Consider the following 19,738-nt stretch of genomic DNA (forward strand, 5'->3'; position numbering starts at 1 on the left):
ACCCTGGATGATCTCTGCACGTTGGTTCCTGAGGTTTCCTGAAGCACCACTCACAGACTTTTAATGGAAATATTGAACTACCGGAAGGTGTGCGCAAAATGGGTGCCACGCATGCTGACTGAGGACCAAATGCGGCAACGAGTTGATGCTTCACGCGTATTTCTTCACCACCTTGCAGCCAAACAGGACAACTTTCTGGACTCAATTGTCACAGGTGACGAAACCTGGGCATACCACTTTACACCTGAGACCAAGCAACAATCGTGCCAGTGGCGGCATCCTTCTTCACCAAAACTGCGGAAATTCAAACAAACACAGTCTGCTGGTAAAGTCATGACACCCATTTTTTGGGATCGGAAAGGGGTATTGTTGGCCAACTTTATGCCCACTGGGACCACAATTAACACTGACAGGTACTGTGAGACTCTGAAAAAACTCAAACAGGCAATTCAGAGCCAGAGAAGAGGAATGTTGAGCAAGGGTGTACACATTCTCCATAATAACGCTCGCCCACACATCACTTGGCAAACCGTTGCTCTCCTGCAACCCCGCCCACCCTATAGTCCTGCCTTGGTGCCCAGAGACTATCACCAGTTCCCTAAGAAAGCGATTCAGTTCCTACGATGAGGTGAAAGAAGAGGTTCATAACTTTCTGAACAACATGGCGGCGAGCTGGGACATGGGCATACAAAAACTGCCAGAGTGTCTACAAAAACGCACTGACAGAAATGGTGATTATGTCGAAAACTAGCTAAATGTTCAAGCTGTAAACTGATGTAAACCATTGTAGAAATAAACAGGTCTATGTACTTACTAAAAAGTAGGAGACCTTAGTTTTGGGATTACCCTCTTATTTATTTCCCACTATCATTGACTACTGTGAAGGTTCTAGGAAGTGGTTTACTTTTTTTGGCTGTTTTAAATTTATTTTTCAGCACTTCATAAAATGTCAAGTATGATCGCCCCTCCCTACATCTCTCTGTTTCATTGTGTAGTATATCTGTTTTGGCTTGTCAGCGTCCCACATCCCTACCAGGATCAATAACATCCAGTGTTATTGTACATTTTCTTTACAAAAACAATGGCACATTCATTTTGCAAACATTAGTTGTAGCTTTCACCTCTGAATGTACCTAAAGGTTGCCTTGTTCTAGTGTAGATGATTGGAGAAATACTTAATTTGGTTTGCAGATGCATTAATTAAGTTACATCGGATTGGGGTGTTTGTGTTTTGTGACCTAGTTGCATACATTACTATACTATGAGGTTATTATAATTAATACTATAAAATCCCTTTTTATTCTTATCTTATATTCTGTTAACTGCAATGTTTGTTTCGAGAGCTTTCATTTCATTTACAGCATTTGTGTTTCTAATACAGGAATAGTATTCCATTCACACCAACACAAATAGAGGCTATTAGAGCAGGAATGCAGCCAGGACTGACATTAGTTGTTGGACCCCCAGGAACTGGTAAAACAGATGTTGCCGTGCAGATCATCTCCAATCTGTATCACAACTTTCCAAATCAGCGCACTCTCATAGTAACACACTCAAATCAAGCCTTGAACCAACTGTTTGAAAAGATCATGGCTCTTGATATTGATGAACGCCATCTTCTACGTCTAGGACATGGAGAAGAAGCACTGGAAACAGAGAAGGATTTCAGTAGGTCAGTTGCTAAATAAAAGTTATGTAATACTGATCAGTATAATTAATTACTTATTAGTTCATTGGAATATGATGCATTTGCAGTCTGTCCAGTTTCGTGAATTAATATGTTCTTATGATAAATTGTGAAGAATCAACTTGACTCTCAGTACTATCTGAAATTGTGTTAATACTATGCTTGATGTACATGAATTTTATGCACAATTTTTCCATGTTTCGTATTGGTGAATTGATCTCTTGTATTTATTGTTAAATGGTTCTAATATTTGTATGGATTTGTATATGATGATAAATTCTGTGAGTCTTATTTGATATAGTTCCAGCCTCCTGACTTGTCATTACTTGTACTTATACTCTGTAATTTAATTTCACAATACAGGTACGGGCGAGTAAATTATGTTCTAGCAAAGAGATTGGACTTACTAATGGAGGTTCAGCGTTTGCAGGAAAGTCTCCAGGTTTCGGGAGATGTTGCTTACACCTGTGAGACAGCTGGCCATTTCTTCTTGTACCAAATACTGGCTCGCTGGGAGCGTTTTCAGAGTAGAGTTCGACCACCTTCTGGCAAAGTAAGATTTTTTTTTTTTTCCTGAGATCACTAAGCATTAGGCATAAATGTGATGTTGTAGTAGGGAGTTATTATTTGAGGTATGTACTGTTTCACTGGCTGTCTTGACACATAATAATAGAGAGAGATTGTATTGTTGAAATCTGTGTTGAGAAAGGGCGAGATTCTATTACAAAGAATTTGTTGTTGGAGAGGCTTATATTTGTCAAATATGAGAAGTAATATTCTCAAGGACCTGCTATTTAAACAAAACACAGTTACTGCATTGTATTAATTTTATTATTGTTTTCCATTTGTGCTTTCTGTAAACTTGATGTATCACTTTCATATGTTGCTTTTTTGACAGGAAGTAGGGGTGAGGGGAGGAGGGGGGCTTTTCATATTACTGTTCTCTAGAATTAAAATGTGGCCAGTTCTTCCCTGTATTGGCCCAGCATAAGGTAGAAAATAGTGTCATGGCATGTGGTTCTTCTTGTACTAAATCATCTGTTTGATGCTTAGTACGAGAGGGTCTCAGGAAACCACAGAAAGGGCAGCCGTCTAAAAGGGGGCAGGTAAAACACAGTAAGGTAGCTGCAGCAATAATCAGTATTGTAGTTGTAAATTGTCATAGCTGTGTTGGGAAAGAACCAGAGCTCCAAGCCCTAATAGAAAGCACTGAAGCTCAAATAGTTATAGGTACGGAAAGCTGGCTAAAGCTGGAAATAAGTTCAGCCGAAATTTTTTCAAGCAGCCTAACAGTGTTCAGAAAGGATGGATAAAATACAGATGGTGGCGGAATATTTTTTGCTGTTAAAAGTAGTTTACCTTGTAGTGAAACTGAAGTAGATAGTTCCTGCGAAATAGTGTGGGTAGAGGTTGTACTTGACAATCGGACTTAACTATTAATTGGTTCATTTTATTGACCCCCTCCCCCCTGACTCAGAAGATATAGTTGCTCAACAGGTCAAGGAAACCTTGAGTCTCATTTCAGATAGGTACCCCAGTCACCCACTCACACAATTGTAGTCAGTGGTGTCTTCAATGTGCCCTCAATACGCTGGGAAAATTATATGTTTATAGCCGGAGGCAGGCATAAAATATCGTCCAAAATTGTACTGAATGCTTTCTCAGAAAATTATTTTGAACATTAATTCATCAGCCCACTTGAAGCATAAATGGTTTTGAAAGCATATGTGACCTCTTAGCAACAAATAATCGTGAACAAATAGTATCACGATGGATACAGGTATTAGTGACTACGAGGCAGTTGCTGCTAGGCTGAATACAGTAACATCCACAGCCATCAAAATGAAATGCAAAGCACATCGATTTAAAAAAAATAAAGCTGATAAAAATGCTCTTAATGCTTTTTAAGAGACAGTCTCCACTCCTTCTGATCTTATCATGTAAGTGTAGAAAAGATGTGGAATGATTTCAAAGAGATTGTATCGGCGGAAATTGAGAGATATATACCACATAAATTAATGAGTGATGGTACTGATCCCCCATGGTACACAAAACGGGTCAGATCGCTGTTGCAGAAGCAACGAAAAAAGAACACAAAATCCCCAAGATTGGCAATGTTTAGCAGAAGTTCAAAATTAGCGCATACCTCAATGTGAGATAGTGTTAATCATTTCCCCAATGAAACTCTGTCTCCGAATATTGCAGAAAACCCAAAGAGATTCTGGTCATAAATAAAGCACACCAGTGGCAAGACACAATTGTGTCTTCACAGCACGATAACAACAGTGAAGTCACTGATGACAGTGCCACTAAAGCAGAGTTGTTAAACACGGTTTTCTGAAACTCCTCCACCAAAGACAATGAAGTAAATGTTCCTGAATTCCAATCAAGAACAACTGCCAAGATGAGAAACATAGAAGTAGATACCCTTGGTGTAGCAAAGCAGCTTAAATCACTTAATAAAGGCAAGACCTCCAGTCCAGATTGTATACCAGTCAGGTTCCTTTCGGAGTATGCTGATACAATAGCTCCATATTTAGCAATTATATACAACTGCTCGCTCATAGAAAGATCCGTACCTAACAACTGGAAAATTTCTCAAGTCACATCAATACCAAAAAAGGGAAATAGGAGTAATCTGCTGAATTACAGGCCCATATCACTAACGTCAACTTGCAGTACTGTGCTCGAACGTCATGAATTACCTCGAAGGAAATGATTTATTGACATATAGCCAGCACAGATTCAGAAAATATTGTTCTTGTGAAACACAACTAGCTCTTTATACTCATGGAGTAATGAGTGCTATTGACAGGGGATGTCAAATTGATTCCATAGTTTTATATTTCCAGAAGACTTTCGACGCCCTTCCTCAAAAGCATCTCCTAACCAAACAGCATGCCTATGGAATATTGCCTCAGTTGTGCAACTGGATTCTTGATTTCCTGGCAGAAAGGTCACAGTTCATAGTAATAGACAGAAAGTCATCAAGTAAAACTGAAATAATATCCGGCATTCCCCAAGGAAGTGTTATAGGCCCTCTGTTGTTTCTGATCAACTTAGGAGACAATCTGAGTAGCCCTCTTAGATTGTTTGCAGATGAAGATGTCATTTAACGTCTTGTAAAGTCATCAGATGACCAAAACGAATTCCAGAAGATTTAGATAAGATATCCATACGGCACAATAAGGGGCAATTGACCCTTAATAAAGAAAAGTGCAAAGTTATTGACATGAGTACTAAAAGAAATCCACTAAAATTCAATTACTCGGTAAGTCACACAAACCTGAAGGCTGTAAATCCAACTGAACATTTAGTGATTACAATTACAAATAACCTAAATTGGAATCGTCACATAGATAATGCTGTGTGTAGAGCAAACCAAAGACTGTGATTCAATGGCAGAACACTTGGAAGTGTGTAACAGGTCTACTAAAGAGACTGCTTACACCACACTTGTCCACCCTATCCTGGAATATTGCAGTGTGGTGTGGGATCTGCGTCAGGTATTTATTTATATAGCGTGTGTCAATGCACATCATTTTATGCTTCTTACAAATGTTTGTATATATAAATATAATAGAGGGAAACATTCCACGTGGGAAAAATATATCTAAAAACACAGATGATGTGACTTACCAAACAAAAGTGCTGGCAGGTCGATAGACGCACAAACAAACACAAACATACACACAAAATTCAAGCTTTCGCAACCAACGGTTGCTTCGTCAGGAAAGAGGGAAGGAGAGGGAAAGACGAAAGGATGTGGGTTTTAAGGGAGAGGGTAAGGAGTCATTCCAATCCCGGGAGCAGAAAGACTTACCTTAGGGGGAAAAAAAGGACAGGTATACACTCGCACACACACACATATCCCAAAAAAATATATGTATATAAAAATAAAGATGATGTAACTTACCAAACAAAAGCGTTGGTACATTGATAGAAACAATAACAAACACACACACAAATTTCAAGCTTTCGCAACCCACGGTTGCTTCATCAGTTAAGATGGAAGGACAGGGAAAGACGAAAGGATGTGGGTCTCCCTTAAAACCCACATCCTTTCGCCTTTCCCTGTCCTTCCCTCTTAACTGATGAAGCAACCGTGGGTTGCGAAAGCTTGAAATTTGTGTGTGTGTTTGTGTTTGTTATTGTCTCTATCAACATACCAATGCTTTCGTTTGGTAAGTTACATCATCTTTGTTTTTAGATATATTTTTCCCGCACTGAATTTGCACTTGCCACTGTATGCTCTTCAATCGCACTCTTGAATGATGTACTGGATGGTCAGTCTGTTGGCTCCACAGTCACAGTTGGAAGTTGGTATTTTTTCCCATTTGTAAAAAGTATCTGCACATCTTCCGTGATTTGTGCATATTCCGTTGAGGTATGACTACCTGATGCGAATTATTTAATAGCACATTCTAATCCACATCAGGTGGGACTGACGCGTGACATTGAAAAAGGTCAAAACAGGGCAGCTCATTTCGTAATATCGCGAAATAGGAGAGGTAGTGCTACAGACGTGATACTTGTATATGGAGTGCCAATCATTAAAACAAAGGCATTTTTCATTGCGACGTGATCTTCTCATGAAATGTCAATTGCCAGTTTTCTCCTCTGATTGCAAAAACGTTATGTTGGTGCCTACTTACATAGGGAGAAATGATAATCACGATAAAATAAGAGAAATCAGGGCTCGCACAGATAAATTTAAGTGCTTGTTTTTCCCACATGACTTTCTGGGGTGGAATGGTAGAGAGACAGCTTGAAGGTGCTTCATTGAACGCTGTGCCAGGCACTTTATTGTGAATAACAGAGTAATCACATACATGTAGATGTAAATGGGATGGATTATCTGGTAATTACTGTACCCATTCGTCTCAAACACAGTTTCTAGATGTTTTAACTCATGCTGGAGACTCCTTGTCATGAACTCCGTTAATGAGCTTGCCAAATACATGACTGAATGGTAACAACAGGATCCATGTAGATGTATATGAGTGTGTGTGATTTGTCACTCTTTTGCTTCACTAGAATGTCCAGAAGAGATAGTTGTGTATCATTTTCACATACCTTGGGGCAACTAATGTTCCAAGTGAAGATGATCCAAAAAGTTATTTAGTTCCACATGGCCATGTGGTCACACAACAAAGTTATTTTCTATCCATTTGAAAAGAAAAAGAAAATGGTTACTTTCAGTGATGAGAAGTTTAGAGCAATCTCCTTGAACTGTTCCATGGACAGATTGGCAACCACAGGTGACAAAAAGCTGCCCATAGCTACACTGTCATTTTAGTTGGAGGACTCTGCATTGAATAAAAAAATAGATGAGTGTAAGCACTTATGTGAAATATTCATTTATGGACATATCAATCTTCTGGGTGATGAGCTGGTCCAAGTCTGCCACTAGCACAGGCATGTGCCATCAAAACTGATCATATCATCTCTGTCCCACAGACAGATCCTTTCAAAGATTTTATAAAATAAGCGGAGTTTTGTGTGTGTGTTCACATTTCCTAATAGCTGGGTTGAGAACTGTTGTGAGGTATTTGGGCAGGTTGATGACTATGGATCTCATTGATATTCCATTCTTCTGTATCTTTAGGGGTTCACATAATCTTGATGGAATCATATCATTTAATTGAACTCTCAATTATATTTTCAGATTGTGTAGAAGAGATTGGAAAAGCTGCTATCTTTCTGCAAATCTGTTGTGTGGGATTGGTGTAAATCATATTGGAGGCGCTGTCATTTAGGTTACACAGGTTCCAGATGTAACCAGAATGCTAGACAACAATCATAGCGTTGTTCTTGTCAACTGGAAGGATCAAAACTTTATTGTCTTCTCAGAGAGCATAAGTGCTGCTATCTTGTTCCTGGAAATGTTAAGCTTAGGGAGTTTAGTCATCATCTAAATCTGTCAAGTGTCTCTATGACTTCTTCCACTGTTTCTATAGCAACAGTTTATGCTAACAATAGTAAGGCTCATGGGGTAGGAGGAAAGTTAAATTCTTCTTCCAGTTCCTGGTCAGTTAGACTGATAACAAAGCTTTGCAGCTGTATATTTCCTTTGGTTGCTTATTCAAGGGGCACTTAATTTTGTACATTTTTCATATTATGCAGATATTACATTGAGCACCAGCCTTGACCCAGGACATGCCATCTGTCCAGTCCTAGGTGTGTGGGATGACAGCTCCATGTGCATGGAAAAAAGTTATCTTGCAAGGTGTTCAGCATCTGGCAGGTTCAGCGTATCATCCCCCTGACCATTGTAAGACGAGTGTGTTTCCTGGAGTTGGCTGCAGAGATGTTGATGTGACACAAATGTTGGAATGATGTGTTTGTCATGACACCTTAACAAGAACTATGAAAATTTCATTAACAGAGCTTTCTAAAGCTATACTTAATTTTCAACAGTATTGAAAGGATAGATTGTTACTCACCACATTGAGGAAACATTAAGGCAGAGACTGGCACTATGACAAAAGAAAGGGGAAAGACTAAAGAAAAGAAAGAAAGAAAGAAAGAAAATGCTAGAAATATTTCAGCTTTTGGACAAAGTTCTTCATAAGTAGAAAACCCACACTCACTCACTTATAGTGGATTGATGTGTGGAGTACAGAAACACACAACAGAAAACAACATTCACACTAGCTTTTGAACAAGTTTTACTGTGGCCATGGGAGTGTGCATTTGGGTGCCTGCGTGATTGTGTGTGTGAATGTGTGTGCTGCTGCTAGAAAAAGAGCTAATGCTTGACAGCTAGTGTGAATGCTGTTTTCTGTTATGTGCTTCAAAGCTCCACACAGTGATTTGTTATAAGTGAGGGGTTGCTTTTCCCATATTTTATATATTGCTCCCTCCAAGAATTTCCATATTCTTACACAAAACACACACACACATTCACATAAAAACTCACACATGCATGCCCACTATCACTGGGTTATAATTCAAACATTAAATATGACATTATAGAAATTAACTTTTCCGGTCATATATTTGAACATATTCATATCTGTTTGTTTTTTTTCCAATAATTAGTGACCTATGTTAAAAGATTCAGCTGTTATTCTGTACTTCTTAAAATCTACAAGTTACATTTATATTGGGTAAGTACATACATTTTTTCTTTTGTATTATCATTATCATATCATTTTTTCTCTCTCACTTCCAAAGTCACATTGTGACATAGGTTTCAATAAAAGAGTTCTATTAATTCAATCAGTTTTGTTAATGTAATAATATTTCCTTATATTGGAAACATCTGTTGTAATACAACATTTTAAACAAAGGAAAATCCAGGTTGGAATATCAACTGTTATGCAAAGGATAGATTGTTACTCACTGTAAAGATGACACATTGAGTTGCAGGCAGGCACAATGAAGAGACTGTTACACATTAAGCTCTCAGCCTAAGCCTTAACGTTACTAGGAAATACAGGACCATCTATAGCAATAAACTTAATTTCACTATTAATTATTGGACAAATACTTCTATTAATTCTAGAATCAGCAGTAGCAATAATTCAGGCCTATGTTTTCTCAATTTTAAGAACTTTATATTCTAGAGAAGTATACTAAACTTATGTTAACAACTCACTCAAACCACCCATTCCACTTAGTAGATTACAGACACACAAATGACTGCCATCTCTGGCTGCTCAGGTCAGTTTGAAACTGAAGCACGTCGAACAGGAGCAACAATCTCTAATGAATAGGGACAGGGAGGGATACCAGGATACAACAGGGTGGAGAGGAAACAGTGCTGCCTGACATAACATGCAGGGATGAGAGGTGGCAGACATGGCTGCCTGATGCAGTGTCAGGAGGCTGTGGGGGAGAGAGGGAAGGGATAAAAATGGAATGGAAAGGAGAGAAGCAGAGAAGGGGAAAAGATCAGTGGGTGCATTCACAAAGAAAAGTGCACAGTGAGGGTGAGGGGACGTGAATTGGGTAGAGGTGATGGGGCAGGGGGGTGGAAGCTGTTGGGTGGAGGATGTGGGGACAGCAAGTTGTCATATGTTTAGGCCGAGATATTTAAAGAGTGGAGAATGTGTTGTAAGAATTACCCCAGCTGTGCTCATAGAAAAGCTGATGGTGGAGGGAAGGATACTAATGTCCAAGGTTGTGAAGCAGCCATTGAAATCAAGCATGTTATGTTTATCTGCATGTTGTGCAACAGGGTGGTCCACTTTGGTCTTGGCCACAGTTTGGCAGTGGGCATTCATCCTGGTGGATAGGTAGTAGATGTCACACCAATATAAAAAGCTGAGCATTGATTGTAGCAGAGCTGGTACACAATATGGCTCTTTCACACATGGACCAGCCTTTGAAGGGTAGGACAAGCCTGTGACAGGATTGGTGGTGCTGGGTGGGTGGTTTGGGAAAGTCTTACACCTGGGTCTTCCACAGTGATAAGATCCCAGTGGAAAGCGTTTTGGATTGGGAGTGGCATATGGATGGACACGGATGTTATGAAGGTCTGTTAGGTGACCACCTTAAGAAGGATGGGAAGGATCTTGGGTAGGATGTCCCTCTTATCAGGGCATGATGATAGATAATCAAAGCCCTGACGAAGGAGGTGGTTCAGTTGTTCCAGCCTGGGTTGATAGTAGGCGACTGGCAAAGGGGCAGTGCGGCACTCCTTTGTAGCTGGTTCTAGGGGATGGTGGAAGGATTTGGGGTGTGTGGGAGATATGGAATGGGAAATCTGTTTGTGAACTAGGTTTGGGAGATAGTGCAAGTCTTTGAAGGCCTTTGTGAGACCTTCAGCATACTGGACAAGGAAGCTACTATCACTGCAGATGTGTCATGCTTAGGTGGCTAGGCTGTATGGGAGGGATGGCAACTGTTGAAATGCAGGTATTGTTGGTGGCTGGTGGGTTTAATGTGGACAGAGGTGTGGATGGAGCCCTCAGAGAGGAAGAGATGAATGTCCAGGAAGTTGGCATGCTGGTTTGAGAAGGACCAAGTGAAGTGGAATGTGAACCAAATCAGAGGTTTGAGGCTATGGGATCCTAAGAAGGTTTCCTCTAGACAGATCAGAAACATGTTGGCCTAGGAAACTGCCCTTGCAAAGGGAGTAGAGGTAATTCTGGGTTGTTATGTGCCATGGAGATGCGTTTTTGCAGTAGCAGCTTTGTGAAGGACAGCGACTGATGGAATCTGAAAAGATGAAGGTCACAAAGGAACAGGACATGGGACTGGGTTTTAACCAGAGAAAGGGATACTTTTTGAACTGGTGTAGAAAAATGGAGTAGCGGTCCACTGCGGCAAGGATACCATTGGGGAAACAGAAATGACGTGGGAACTGGATAAGCGAAGGCATTGTGTGCTTGTGAAGGGAGCCGCTTGACAGAAAAGGACACTTAAAAATATTCACAGACACACAAAAATATGTAATAATATGTACAAATATGTAAAAATGCACAAATGTAGTGAAAACACATAAAAATATGCACAAATAAATATATAAAAAGTTCAGAAATGTGGAAACAAGAATCGAAAGAATGAGATACGGGAATATGTGCATGTTGGGGTAAAGGAAGAGGGGGGGGGGGGGGGGGGGAGAGAGGGGGGGGGGGACTGGTTAGATCAAGGTTCACAGTTTTGTGTGGCACTGGTAAGCAAGTAAATTAGACGCGAGGGAGACGGAGGGAATCTGATCTCTAGAAATAATTAAAGTTATTGGGGAGAAGAATTTGTGTCATGAGAAGCTGCACCACCAATCCACACAGTCATGTAGTCATATGTTGTGCGTAGATGGGACCATTGATACAGTGTTACTCAGAAGTTAGAGCATATGTGGTTTGGAAGGCGATGAAAAAACACAGGAAAGAAGAAGAAAAACAAACATTGAGGAGAATAATATTTTGGATGTCAGTACAAAGGAAAAAATCACAGGGTCGTGGGATGGAAGAAAAGCCATGAGGCAAAATCAAATGATGGAAAATCCAGGTTGGGATATCAACGTTTATGGAAAGAATAGAATGCTACTCACCATGTAGGTGACACATTGAGTTGCAGACAGGAACAATAAAAAGGCTTGTGGAATAATCGGGTCTACTGCCGGATGTTTGTGTCACTCTGGCACAATATTTCGGCCACGTAACTCGTTGCCTTCTTCAGGTGCTACCTGAGACTGCCATGTTGGAGGATCTTGTCCAGTATTTATGCCCAGAGGGCGCTGGGTGCTCTCTTTGCCGTCCGCGCCCGCCTGACGCTGCTTGTAATGTGTTGTCTCTTCCCCGGTGTTCCTTGGGACGTCCGCACCCGACTTGGTCTCCATCTGTGGCAGCTCTCTGAGGCCTGTCCTTTGTTGGGCGCTCCATTCGCGGTCCGTGCCTGCCTGGCGCTGATCCTGTGGTGTTGGTACTTCCCTGGTGCTCTGACGGTCGTCCGTTCTCGGCTCGTCCATCATCTGCGGTCGTGGCAGCTGTCAGAGGCCCGTCCTGCGTCGGGAGTTGCGTTCGCAGTTTGCACCCGCCTGGCGCTGCTCCTGCAGTGTTACTACTTCTTGAGGAGTTTGTTGGTTCATTTCGTTGAGCCCTGATAAGCTCTAGAGCCGGACTTCATACCGAGCTGAGCTGGTAACCGCTGTCTCGGTTTATTAGGTTGTCTGTAACCTTGATCTCGATGGCCTCCATTATGACACTGTCCCAAAATCTTGGCGTCTGTGTCACAATTTTGGTGTTGTTATAGTCCATTGAGTGGCCGAGCTCCAGACAGTGCTCCGCTATGGCAGATTTTGTTGCCTGTCCAAGTCTGGTGTGCCTCTGGTGTTCTTTGCACCTGACGTTGTAAGGGGTCCGTAGGCCCTTACTATAAATTTGCACTCGGCACAGGTCGTTAGGGCGAACAATCGATAGTGTCGTGTTGCGAGAGTGAGTGTGGAGTTGAGAGTGTGCCATGTTGTGGGTAGAGATGTGTGGAGGTGTTTGTTGAAACACAAGGCTTTTAACGGAGAAGGGAGTCCCCATCGCCGTGGTTAGACCCCTTTGTACTAGAAGAATACTGGGAAGGCGAAGAAGTATTATTACGAAAGTGATCAGTGACATTTCTAGGGACAATATTTGGTTTCGCGTCTACTGCGCCGGCATCACCTTGGATTGCAGTGTTGGATTGCAGTGTTGGATGCAGTGATGGATTAGCGTGTGACGATAATGGAAAATGAAGAACCCTGTGCTGAGATTAGCCGTAATTAGATATGGATGACGAAGGCAGTGGCTGTCTCCTTTTTTTTTGTGTTTTTGATACGATTACAGGTTCGTAATTAGTGAAACTGTGTTGGTGTTTTTCTTGTTACCAGACACTTCATTATCACAGTATTGAACAGGACGAACTGGAAAGTAACAACTTCCGTAGCAGTCAATTCTGATTACCAGCCCCATTAGGTAAACGGTCATATTAATAATAAATATTGGGCTGCTATTCGATCAGATCAGGTCGGGACACAACGGCGGTGTTACAACGTCCACCGTCCTGGTTGTCTGGCCAATGTATGACTTTCCACACTGGCATGGGATGTTGTAAATGCCTGGTTTACGTAGCCCCAGGTCATCTTTCACACTCCATAGCATGGTCCCAATTTTGGAGGGCGGACAGAACATACTCTTTATGTCATATTTTGAAAGAATTCTGCTGATCTTTGCAGAAATAGGTCCAGCATATGGCAGGTATGCCACCTTCTTCGCCGTCTCCTCCTCCTCCTCCTCCTGTGGTTGACTGGTAGTACGAAGTGCCCTTTGGATGTCTGTGGAGGAGTATCCATTTCTGCTGAACACCAGCTGTAGATGTTCTATCTCTGTGGCCAGACTTTCCGTATCTGACAGAGATCGAGCCCTGTGAGCTAATGTTTTCAAGACTCCGTTCTTCTGTGCCGGGTGGTGGCAGCTACTGGCTTGAAGGTATAAGTCAGTGTGGGTGAGCTTATGATACACACTGTGCCCCAAAGTGCCATCTGCCTTTCTCTTGACCAGGACATCCAGTCATGGGAGTTGTCCATCCTTCTCTAGCTCCATAGTAAATTTTATACTTGGGTGGCGTGAATTTAGATGTTCCAAAAAGTCATTTAGCTTCTCCCTACCATGGGGCCAAATGACAAAAGTGTCATCAACATACCTAAGAAAGCACTTGGGTTGGTAAGTGGCTGGTGCAAGTGCCTCCTCTTCGTACCTTTCCATGAAAAGGTTGGCTACCACTGGTGATAAAGGGCTGCCACTCCTTCCGTTTGCTCATAAAATTGACCCCCATAAAGAAAATATGTTGAGGTCAGTACATGCTTGAACGGGTCGAGCAGGACACCATCGAACTTCTCTCCAATGATATTGAGTGAATCGGTGAGTGGCACTCGTGTGAAGAGCGACACCACATCAAAACTGACCATGATGTCAGAGTCCACGATGTGTAGCTGCCTTAGCCGTTGTAGGAAGTCCTCCGAGTTCCGAATGTGGTGTGCACATTTGCCCACATATGGTGACAATATCTTCTTCAGGTATTGTGCAGTGAGGTATGTCGCTGCGCCGATGTTACTGACAATAGGTCGAAGAGGGATCCCCTCCTTATGGACCTTGGGGAGTCCATAGAGTCTGGGTGGTATAGGTGCTTTGGGATAAAGCTTCTTGGTGACCCGTTCAGGTAGACCTGTCTCCTTCAGCAACTTCTGGGTCTTCTTGTCCACCTTGTCAGTGGGGTAACCATCTAGTGGTTTGTAAGCAGTGTCTTCCAGAAGTTGTTGCACCTTTGTATCATACTCCAACTTGTTTAAGATGACCGTGGAGTTACCCTTATCAGCTGGCAGAACTACAATGCTGTCATCCTCCTGTAGCTGCCTGAGTGCCACCCTCTCCTGGCTCGAGATGTTGGATTTGGGGGGCTTCGTCCTGGTGAGTGCCCTGCAGGTCTCCCTGTGGATCTCTTCAGACATGTTGGAAGGTAGCGTGTTGACGACTTGCTCAACCGAACTGCTGAAGGCTGCAACAGATATGCTTCTGGGTGTCACTGCAAAGTTGAGGCGCTTGCTGAGTGCTTTTGAGGTGGCCTCATCAAGCTGCTTGTCGCTCAGGTTGACCACTGTCCGTGTGTCCCCATCCTGTTGTACCTTGTTGTTAAGGCGCTCAAACTTGGTCTGTTGACATGCTGTTGATTTCCTCATGGTGCATTCCGCCAAGGACCAGGAGGCACCATCAACCTGGTCCCAGTCTTCACGGGTCAGGGTGGCTGCTGTGGAAAGGTGGAGATACAGCAAATCCCTAGACGTGACATCTAGGCAGTGGTGCATCTCACGCACTCTTTCTCTTACCAGCACGAGGCTGGCTCGGTGTTTGATTCTGTTCGGCATTCTGGTGTTAACATGATGCTTGAACCTGGTGAAGACAGGAACTACATCCCCCTCTCGGCATCTCAGAAGGAAACTGAGAGAACTCAGTATCATCCCCTTCCTCTGTCGAAGCTTATCCAGCTTCTTGATATTATGGTACATCTCCTCCCCGTAGAGTCTTCTGATGTAACTCTTCAGTCTTTCCCGACGAGATCTTGACATGTGGAATAATTGGGTCCACTGCCGGATGTTTGTGTCGCTCTGGCATAATACTTCGGCCATGTAACTCGTTGCCTTCTTCAGGTGCTACCTGAGACTGCCGTGTTGGAGGATCTTGTCCAGTATTTATCCCAGAGGGCGCTGGGTGCTCTCTTTGCTGTCTGGACCCGCCTGGCGCTGCTTGTAATGTGTTGTCTCTTCCCCAGTGTTCCCTCGGACGTCCGCGCCCGACTTGGGCGCCATCTGTGGCAGCTCTCTGAGGCCTGTCCTGTGTTGGGCATTCCGTTCGTGGTCTGCGCCCGCCAGGCCACAGAGATAGAACATCTACAGCTGGTGTTCAGCAGAAATGGATACTCCTCCACAGACATCCAAAGGGCACTTCGACTACCAGTCAACCACAGGGTACACAAGAGGAGGCGAAGAAGGTGGCATACCTGCCATATGGTGGACCTGTTTCTGCAAAGATCAGCAGAATTCTTTCAAAATATGTTATAAAGTGTGTCTTCTGTCCACCCTCCAAAATTGTGACCATGCTAGGGAGTGTAAAGGACGACCTGAGGCTACGTAAACCAGGCATTTACAACATCCCGTGCCAGTGTGGAAAGTCATACATTGGCCAGACAACCAGGATGGTGGACGTCAGGTGCAAAGAACACCAGAGGCACACCAGACTCGGACAGGCAACAAAATCTGCCATAGCGGAGCACTGTCTGGAGCTCGGCCACTCAATGGACTATAACAACACCAAAATTGTAACACAGACGCCAAGATTTTGGGACAGTGTCATAATGGAGGCCATCGAGATCAAGTTCACAGACAACCTAACAAACCGAGACAGCGGTTATCAGCTCAGCTTGGCGTGGAGTCCGGCTCTGGAGCTTATCAGGGCTCAATGAAATGAACCAACAAACTCCTCAAGAAGTAGTAACACTGCAGGAGTAGCGCCAAGCGGGTGCGGACCGCGAACACAACTCCCGACGCAGGACGGGCCTCTGACAGCCGCCACGACCGCAGATGATGAACAAGTCAAGCACGGACGACCGTCGGAGCACCAGGGAAGTGCCAACACCTCGGGAGCAGCGCCAAGCGGGCGCGGACCACGAACGGAACGCCGCATGTGGGTCTGGCCCCAGACATTTGTCACGACCACAGATGGTGGACGAGGCGGGCACGGATGTCCGTGAGAGCACCAGGGAGGGGTAAAAACCTCAGGAGCAGCACCTGGATGGCGCGGACCGCAAATGGAATGCCCGACACAGAACAGACCTCAGAGAGCTGCCACAGATGGCGCCCAAGTCGGGTGCGGACGCCCGAGGGAACACCGGGGAAGAGACAACACATTACAAGCAGTGCCAGGCGGGGGCGGACGGCAAAGAGAGCACCCAGCGCCCTCTGGGCATAAATACTGGACAAGATCCTCCAATACGGCAGTCTCAGGTAGCACCTGAAGAAGGCAACGAGTTACATGGCCGAAATATTGTGCCAGAGCGACACAAACATCCGGCAGTAGACCCGATTATTCCACATGTCAAGATCTCACCGGGAAAGCCTGAAGAGTTACAATAAAAAGGCTGTTACACATTAAGCTTTCAGCCAAAGGCTTCATCAGGAAAGGAACAAACCTGCATTCACACAAGCAAGCACATCTCTCACTCACACATGACCACTATTTCTGGTTGCTCAGGCCAGACTGAAACTGAAACATGGCAAATGGGAGCAACAATCGATAACAGAGCAGGTAAGGGGAAGGGATAGTAGGGTACAGGCAGGGGAAGAGGAAACAGTGCTGCCTGTTAGAGCATGCAGAGACTTGACATGGCAGACATGCTACCTGGTGTGATGTTGGGAGGCTGTGGGGCCGGGAAGGAAGGGAAAGAAAGGGAGCAGAAAGGAGAGGAGCAGAGAAGGGGAAAAGATTGGTGGATACATTGCAGAGAGCAGTGTCGAAAATCTAGCTTCCCACATCAAAGAAATCAACCCCTTCTTTCACTGACTCCCCACTGTCCCCACCCCTTTACCTCCTGGATACCTGCTCATCACTTCCCTATACACCAACACCCTTCATGCCTAAGGTCTTGTTGCCATCTAACACCACCTTTCCCATCGTCCTTCAGATAATTTTAAAACTAGGACAACTGCAGCCGAAATAGTTATACATGATTCCTTGATGCATCATACAGTGAACAGTTTTTAAATGCAGGTGTTAAAACTTTTAAAGTGAAACTGAATGACATGTCCAATGGTCCACTGTAGCTGTATTTGTTCAGGTCACTTATAAAGCCACACAACCAGTTTCACAACTTTTGAGTTGCACTTTCTGGTGCAAATACAGGGTGACACAGAAAAATGGGAACATTTCCACAATCCAATAAAACTAGGAGTGATGAAGGAAAGAAATTGTATTCATAGTAATTGAAACCTTACAACTTTGCCATTTACGAAACATAGATGGCATTCATCATATTTAAAAAATTACATCCTTTAGATGGTGTCGTCCTATACAAATACATTCGTGAAATCTGCTGTTGAGATTCCTCATAGACCGCTGCAACATCTCAGCTGGGATACTGTGAACTGCATCCAGAATTCTGTGTTTTAACTCATCCATGGCTCTTGATCAAGTCATGTAGACTTTGCTCTTCAGGTAGCCCCACAAGAAAAAATCACAAACAGATAAATGTGGCAATCTAGGGGGCCAGGTAATGTTACCGAATCGTGAGATCACACGGTTGCGAAACAATTCTCACACATGTACCATTGATTGCCATGTGATGTCACTCCATCCTGTTGAAATCAGGCTTCTCAAACATTTGGAAAATTGTTCAATGCAGGAGTAACTAAAGTTTATAACATCTCCCTGCAACAATTGGCATTGACAGTTATTGTGTTTCCCTGTTCATTTGCGAAAAAATACAGTCCGATAATCCCATGTGATGAAACACTACACCGTACTGTCATTTTACTGGCATGTAAAGGGTGCTCGTGAATGTCATTAGGATTTGTGTTTGTCCAGTAACGGTAGTTCTGTTTATTCCCATAACCTGTGAGATGAAAATGTGCCGCATCTGACATCCACAACTTGTTTATAAATTCAGCATCATTGTTTATTTTTGTTATCATTCGTTGACAGAATCCAATTTGTAAGCGGTAATCATTGTCCTTCAATAGTTGCACCATCTGTAGTTTGTATAGATGAAATTTTAAATTATTCTGTGTCACCCTGTGTCATAGGTTACAGACTGCCGCAGTGTAACAGTTGGTGTGGCTAGGTAAAGATTTCAGCACTCTTCAATTAATAAAAGACCATCATCACTGATAGTAGTCCTTCAGACTCCAAACCCACTATATCGTTCTGTTGGTTTCTTCTTGAGGGCAGATCCAGTCTCTTCAAAGTTATTAATCCAACATTTTATCGTGTGTTTCAACGGAATGGCATCATGACGTCCTAAATTATAAAAACATTGGAACTCCCTCTGCGCGGCTGCCACACTATCATTGTTCTTATAAAACATTTTTATGGCTATTGCACGCTGTTGTCTGTTCCACTGATCCATGATCACTGAAATGGCGGACTGTTTACTTGCTGACTGGCATGAACCCGCAATGCTGCAACCTGCCCATGGCTGCCACTACTCATTTCAAACATTCCCGTTATTCTGTGTCACCCTGTGTCATAGGTTACAGACTGCCGCAGTGTAACAGTTGGTGTGGCTAGGTAAAGATTTCAGCACTCTTCAATTAATAAAAGACCATCATCACTGATAGTAGTCCTTCAGACTCCAAACCCACTATATCATACCTCATACATCTCAGTTACTATATCCTAACACACAACTACTTCTCCTCTGAAGGGAAGCTATACAAACAAATCCGCAGTGCAGCCATGGTCACATGCATGATAGCTTCCTATGCCAACCTGTTTTTGGTCCACATAGAGGAAACCTCCTAGCCTCCCAAGATCACAAACCCATGATGTGGTTCAGTCAGGTTCATTGATGATATCTTAATGATCTGGACCTAGGGCCACCCTATCTTTTTTCCTTCACAACCTCAGCACCTTCACTCCCATCCACTTCACTTGGTCCTTCTCAACCAGGATGTAACCTTCCTGGACATTGATATACACCTCTCTTAGGGCTCCATCGACACCTCTGTCCACAGTACTTGCATTTCGATAGCTGCCAACCCTTCCACACACAAAAAAAAAAAAAAAAATCCCCCCCATACGGCCTAGCCACACAGGGACAGTTGTGTAAGACCCAGGTGCAAGACCTATCCAATTTACCCATCCAGCACTTCTGTTTCTATCACAGACTTATACTATTCCATCAAAGGCAGGACCACTTGTGAAAGTAGCCATGTCGTGTACCAACTCTGCATCAGTCATGACTACCAACCACCTATCTAACAGAATGAATAGTCACCATGAAATTGTGGCCATGAACAAAGTGGACCACCCTGTTGCACAACAGGCAGCCGAACATAACGTACTTTATTTCAGTGACTGCTTC

At 43.3% G+C, this 19,738-nt stretch overlaps 1 protein-coding gene across 1 annotated transcript in view; it reads left to right on the plus strand.

The window, feature by feature from the left end:
• The window catches only part of LOC126480306 (RNA helicase aquarius), a 346,791-nt gene that overhangs the window by 262,799 nt on the left and 64,254 nt on the right, over positions 1–19,738 (plus strand). The window contains exons 18-19 of the mRNA XM_050103855.1: positions 1,382–1,672; positions 2,051–2,240. Of these exons, the coding sequence (XP_049959812.1) occupies positions 1,382–1,672; positions 2,051–2,240 (481 nt within the window). The remainder of the gene's footprint in view (positions 1–1,381; positions 1,673–2,050; positions 2,241–19,738) is intronic.

The sequence above is a fragment of the Schistocerca serialis genome, chromosome 1 (genome assembly GCF_023864345.2).
Source record: "Schistocerca serialis cubense isolate TAMUIC-IGC-003099 chromosome 1, iqSchSeri2.2, whole genome shotgun sequence".
Lineage (NCBI taxonomy): Eukaryota > Metazoa > Arthropoda > Insecta > Orthoptera > Acrididae > Schistocerca > Schistocerca serialis.